We start from the raw sequence: 6443 nt of genomic DNA, 5'->3' as shown, positions 1-6443 counted from the left end.
ACAGTCTCTTCTTAATTCGACACACCTCTCTCTTAACATAGTTATTTACTTCCCATCACACTTTTGGGAACATTAAAAACAACTGGAAAAACCAGGCTAAATAAGAAACAAATAAGCAGCCGTGCAGGACCTCCGGCAAGGACAAATTGTAGTATACATAATGACCCCAAGGCCAATGAATATTTGGTTTAACCAATCACAACGAAAAACAATTGCATAGGTGAAGACTACGGACGGCTCGTGTGAAATGTGTTTGGAGATTGACTAATAATGTGATTAATTATTAAATTAATTTAAACAATACTATTAAAAGGTTTTTAAGTGTCTATTACTAAGACTGGAACATATCCAGGTTACTTTTGAGAATATACATTAAAGGATGATACAAAATGTACTTAATGAAATTCCATTTGAACAATTGCATTTTATTTTAATTGTTGCCTTTTAAAGGTGGGGTAGGTAAGTTTGAGAAACCGGCTCGAGATACACTTTTTGTTATATTCCATGGAATGCTCTTAACATCCCGATAGCAATTAATATCTTAAGTGCTTTGACAAAAAATCCATAAAAAAAATGTCATCTGTGGAAGCCGTAATACTGTAAAAAGTACGACCAATCATTTTAGCCGGCCCGGCTAAAATAACTGGATGGCCTAGCTGCCTGTCAGCCTTCCATCTGTGCACAAACTTATCTCGTGCCCTCATTGGTCATGTGCGCGTTTGTGTGTTTGAGGAGGGGCTCTATAAGGAAGTGGCAGATTTTCTCCGGTTGTGTATTTTCAAATTCTAGCGATCTCGAGCCGGTTTCTCAAACTTACCTACCCTACCTTTAAGACTCAGATGATTCAGAAATATCAGATTTATTTTAGACCAAACAAACCCAGACCTACCACCTACGGGTGGCTACATCATATTGTAAAGCTAATGAGCATTTTATAATGGTGCGTATGCTTATGGCTGACTCACAGCTGAGCATTGTATGTGTTTCAGTTGATGTGCTGTGTCCCAAAAGATGCAATATATGAAAATTGTTATATTTTAAATATAATAATAAGAATATTCAAAAAACAATGATCAACTTGTTGAAGGATTTGTGGACTATGGGATGTTGTATTTTCCTCTTTGGCAATAATGTTATAGCAATTCAGCCAGCTTTTCTTACGATTATGTATTTAATATTTTTTTGGAAATGTTTATCAAGTACCACACACGGTCTGAATGTTGACTTTATTTATTCATTTTATTTTATATTTTCAGCGACTGATCAAAATGTATTGTAAAATAGGGTATTATTAGTAAATTCACAAAATGACATTACAATTAGTAAAATATTGAGCATAAAAGAAACTCCAATATGAATATTTAAATCAACAAGGAAAGCATATTTGAATGTGCACAGTATAAGCTTTATAAAGCCATCTACACTTTTTACAAACCCCTGCTCATTAAATGTTTCTTGGTGTTTTTCTCTGGCTTAAATAAAATAATAAAACATTTTGGAGCGAATATACACATAGTTAGTCCAAAACTGGAGGCCAGAATGGCAAATATCTCCACAGCCACAGTATATTTCCCAGGAGAGCTGACATATGCTGGGATAAATGTGATCCAGACTGCACAGAATATCAACATGCTGAATGTGATAAGCTTGGCTTCATTAAAGTTATTAGGTAGTTTCCGAGCTAGGACAGCTAACACAAAGCAAAAGACAGCCAGTAAGCCTATATACCCGAGTACAGTCCAGAACCCCAAAGCTGATCCTAATGCACACTCCAGGATGATTCTCTCCTTGTATGTCGTGAGGTTTTTCATTGGAAAGGGGGGACTAAGAACTAACCAAATAGTACATATCAAAACTTGAATAAACGTGAAAGACACTACAGTCAATCTTTGCTGTGAAGGCCCAAACCATTTCATCAAATTACTACCTGGTAGTGTTGCTCTGAAGGCCGTCAGAACTACTATAGTTTTTCCAAGAACACAAGACATGCAGAGGACGAATGTGATCCCAAACGCTGTGTGGCGCAGCATGCAGGACCATTCCGAGGGTGCTCCAATGAACGTTAATGAACATAAGAAACATAGAGTCAGGGAGAAGAGCAGCAAGAAGCTCAGCTCAGAGTTGTTGGCCCTGACAATTGGTGAGCTCCTGTGACGATAGAACACAGCCGCTGTTATAATGGTGAGACAGGCACCACCGATTGAAAAAGCAGACAAGACGATTCCAAGGGGCTCGTTGAAGGAAAGAAACTCTACAGGTTTGGGAAGACATGTATCTCTCTCTGCATTAGGCCAGAATTCCTTGGGGCAAGGGAAACAATCAAAGGAATCTGAAAAAAAGAAAACAGCTTTAAGCAGTTGGAATTTATATTTTATGTTGTGGACATACATTAGAAAAACAAATACCTGTAGCATTGCTAATCTCTCCCTCGGGACACGGTGTACAGTCATAACAGCAGATGGGTTTTCCTTTCTGAAGCACTTTACGAGTTCCTGAAGGACAGCTGTCAGTGCACACTGACACAGGCACCTGTCACATATATACAAATTAACTCACATGTAGACAGGTGTGCTCTGAAGCTAAAATTATAAAAGGATAGGTTCATGTTTTTTTCTTCACAATGTTTTTCTTTGTGTCTTTTATATTTTTGTATTTTCAACCTCACTGCCAAGGCGATACAATCCAGTTTTTGTGAGAGAAAAAATCAGCTAAAGCTAAAGTGAGTTTCAGCAGTCTGAAAGTGATTATCTTATCTAGATAAAAGTATTTTATATAAAACCTTTAATTGTGTCACTTTACTCCACTCCATAAAAAGTAAGTAAACGCGTATTTTAAATAATAAACGTAACTTTTATACTAAAAATACTCTCTCATTATTTTGTAACATTGGAATTTGTATGAGGTGCCCTCATAATATTTATGGTCAGAATAAAACATTTCAGAGACCTTAAACTCTTTATAAAAATTAAAGACTCTATACCCTTTAAGATGATATGAAAATGTAAAATGTTAAATAATTGCTTTGGGGCTCCTCACCTGTGTGCCACCCTCCACCCAGGTGAGGTTCCTGTTGATAAATAACTCCTGGCCCACCGGCAGTGATGAATCGTATTGCCCCACAGTCACACACTCAATGCTGCCACTCTCATTTCTTTGCCAGTTTACCAGCTCATATGTGGCCACAGGATCCCCGTTGGTATCAAATGACACATCATAACCATTTTGGGAAAAATTAACTTTTTTCAACTGATTAAGAACCTAGGGATGAAGTAAAGGAAGATAGTGAAGGGGATAAAATAAATAATTTAAAAGTAAAATGAGCATTCATTTGATAACATAGACGTGCAGCTTGAAAAGAACATCATTATTTTTACTGACCTCTTTGGCCTCTAGTTTAGTGAACTTATCCCACTGTGTATTAGAATCAGTTTTCTGACACACTGCGTTATGAATGGCATGCGCTATTGCATAGACAGCCTTGTACACCATGTTAGTGCCTCGAAGTTGAGATGTGTCAGTGTATGAGCTCTGGAGCGTCTTTATATCTTCAGTTCCATCACACACACTCCTGTCCGTGGCTTCACCTAAAAACACAGAGACAGAGGAAGGTGTTTTTAGCCAAGACGATTACATTCATTCATTCTTATGTGTGTATTGTGTTATTTAACCTGCCAAACAAGCATTGCAGGATTTACATCACATTTCAAATCACTGTTTTGCGGACATGTCTTTCTGTTTTTTACGTTATTAGTTTATTTTAGCAGCTCATATTTACACAAATCAGTCATCAGACAAATACTTATTGTATAAGGCAAAATATGTATTCCTTTTATTTAATACTGACTTGCCCTGTTATAATGATGCATGATGGACACTAGAACCAGCAGTACAGGATCATCAGAGACCCTTATCACACTAGAAATACACTTTCTGCCCTCTGCTGTCTGGTAGACGGTAACACACTAACAGGCCTACACAGCTTGATTCAACACACAATAAGACTGCTGAACTCTTGAAGTCAGGACTTTGATACTGTCCCTCTAAATTTAAATACTTATACATTATGTATGTACACATACCGTATTTAAGTCGCTTTGGATAAAAGCGTCTAACAAGTAACATGTAATGTAATGTAATACCGTGTATATATTACTTCTCATGAAGCATACATTTACTACATTCCTTTTTAAAGTTCATCTTCTTTATTTTACAATGACTGTAACCTGTCAACAAATATATTCCACAATTTATATATATATTTTTTTTACATATATTTTAACTCTGCACTATATGTTTTGGATGAACATATTCTAGAGCGTGATTTTTTTTCAGCATTTACTTTATGACCATTTTTGAAGGGAGACTTTCCCTAAATTGTTGTGCATTGAGGAATAAATAGCTTTCATCTAAACAAATAAACAGTCTGGAATCACTGCATAATAGCCTATGTAGAATAATGTACATGTATGTTATTTACAATACATTAGACAGCATTGTTAATAAACATGACCTGAACATCACATTGTGAGATCATTCACCGAGATGCAACTTATGTCCGCCTCATGTATTTAATTAAAAATATTAGATTTTCCTTTCAGTCAAAATCTGGAGTTTGGTCTTTAACAGGCTGATCAATTCAGGGAGCTTCACTTAGACAGAAAATTAAAAAAAACTAACACAATCAAGACACTACCGTGAGTGTCATGTATGTTTAAAATTGGCACAACTTTCTCACTTTTTACCAGCCTGCAGTTGAATGCTTCCTCCCAGAACATGGTAAGCAATGGGGAGTCAGCCACTTTAGAGGGAGAGAGATCCAGCAAGAAGTCCCTCAGACCTGGGATGACAGATTTTTCAATGCCAAATCCGATGGCTCCAGCAAGGAAGCTGAACCTCATCATTTCTTGGTTAGTTACCCAGGCCTCACTACCTATCCACTGGCGAGGTGGGGAAGGCTTACGTGACAGCTCCTCCAGCAGAATCCTCATATCTCCATTGTTAATAAATGCCACAACAACCTTAGCCGTTGACCTGGAGGGACGTTCAATGAAATATACAAACAATAGTTATAATATAAGACTAATATTGCCTTTTATAAGTATGAAGAAAAACAAAACATGAGAGATGATAAACAGATATATTGGCACATTTCCTGTTGTAATAAAAACATGTTCCATCACTTAAATAACTTGTTTTGGTTTTTCTGTGCAGAAGGTCAGTGTCAGCACAGTGAACAAAAGGAGAATAAGTGATATAGAAACCTGCGGATAACGTCAGCTACTCTCTGGATCCGGCTACGTGGGTGGGTCCGAGAGAAAGACTCGGAGTATTCCACACAGATCCCCTCTTTACGTGCTGCATGCAGGAAAGATGCCATGCCATTGTTGCCATAGTCAGAATCCGACCGGACAGCACCTATCCAAGTCCAGCCAAAGTGTTTTACCAGCTTGGCCAGCGCGTCAGCCTGGAATTGATCACTCGGGATTGTTCTGAAGAAACTCGGGTACTGCTGCTTGTCAGACAGGCATGCACACGTGGCAAAGTAGCTCACCTAAAGAAAACAACAGTTATTTAACGGGACAGAGGCAAAACAAGTAATGGACTCAAACACAGTTTGCAATACATTCTTAATATTTACTTGAGGTATGTTGAAGGGCCTGATGATGCGCGACATACTGATGGAAGGCGTGGACCCAGACGCACCAACAACGGCCATCACCATACCAGACTTTGAGCATTTGTCGCGGGTGTTAAACACCGGGTCTAGTCCTCCTGAAAGCTGAAATGCAACATGCACCGCCACGGACACCGAGTCACATGAGTCATAGATCTCATAACCAAGCTTGATGCCCGGAAGTAGCTCCGTGCTGTTGTTAATCTGCTCGATGGCGAAGACCATTGCACGTGAGAAGCGCAGTCCCTGGGAGTTGACGCTGCACCAAGACATCGGTGTTAATGTTAAAACTTTAAGATTTTAAAATAATACGTGATAGACTACAAGATGACTGAAATTCAAAGATATGGTCTGGATAATAACTAATAGCATCTCTGTAGGCTTTATGGGAATTTCATCTGTCAAAAACCCAAAACATGATTAGATATATATCCAATATTCACAATAACTTTCCTGGATTGATTCAATGGTCAAATAAATCATAAAGTTTCACATTTCTCAATTCAACAAATGGTTAAGTATGTACAGTATACATCAGTTAAACTATTGCCTTTTATGAAATACAACAAATAAATCCACATTATGTAAAAAACTAAAATATTTATAAATGATTATTATTTTTAGAGTTGTTACATACAACACAGTACATTGCAACACAAATTCACAATATACACATCAATATACTGTATATGCCCACATTCTAGCCACAATCTCCCTGTACTAACCTCCCTGCGCAGCTTAGTGGCTCGGGCATGGTGGTGTAGTTATG

General features: G+C 37.8%; 1 protein-coding gene across 1 annotated transcript; it reads right to left on the bottom strand.

The window, feature by feature from the left end:
- Positions 1-1343: 1343 nt before the first annotated feature.
- Positions 1344-6443, bottom strand: LOC117468915 (extracellular calcium-sensing receptor-like). Its single transcript, XM_034113287.1, has 8 exons — positions 6400-6443; positions 5639-5933; positions 5262-5551; positions 4736-5031; positions 3379-3584; positions 3037-3258; positions 2406-2529; positions 1344-2329 (listed from the first exon to the last, which is right to left on the bottom strand). The coding sequence occupies exons 1-8, from the start codon at positions 6426-6428 to the stop codon at positions 1428-1430; spliced, it is 2364 nt and encodes a 787-aa protein (XP_033969178.1). The 5' UTR covers positions 6429-6443; the 3' UTR covers positions 1344-1427.

Source organism: Trematomus bernacchii, unplaced genomic scaffold (genome assembly GCF_902827165.1).
Source record: "Trematomus bernacchii unplaced genomic scaffold, fTreBer1.1, whole genome shotgun sequence".
Lineage (NCBI taxonomy): Eukaryota > Metazoa > Chordata > Actinopteri > Perciformes > Nototheniidae > Trematomus > Trematomus bernacchii.
This window is presented reverse-complemented; position numbering and strand designations above follow the sequence as displayed.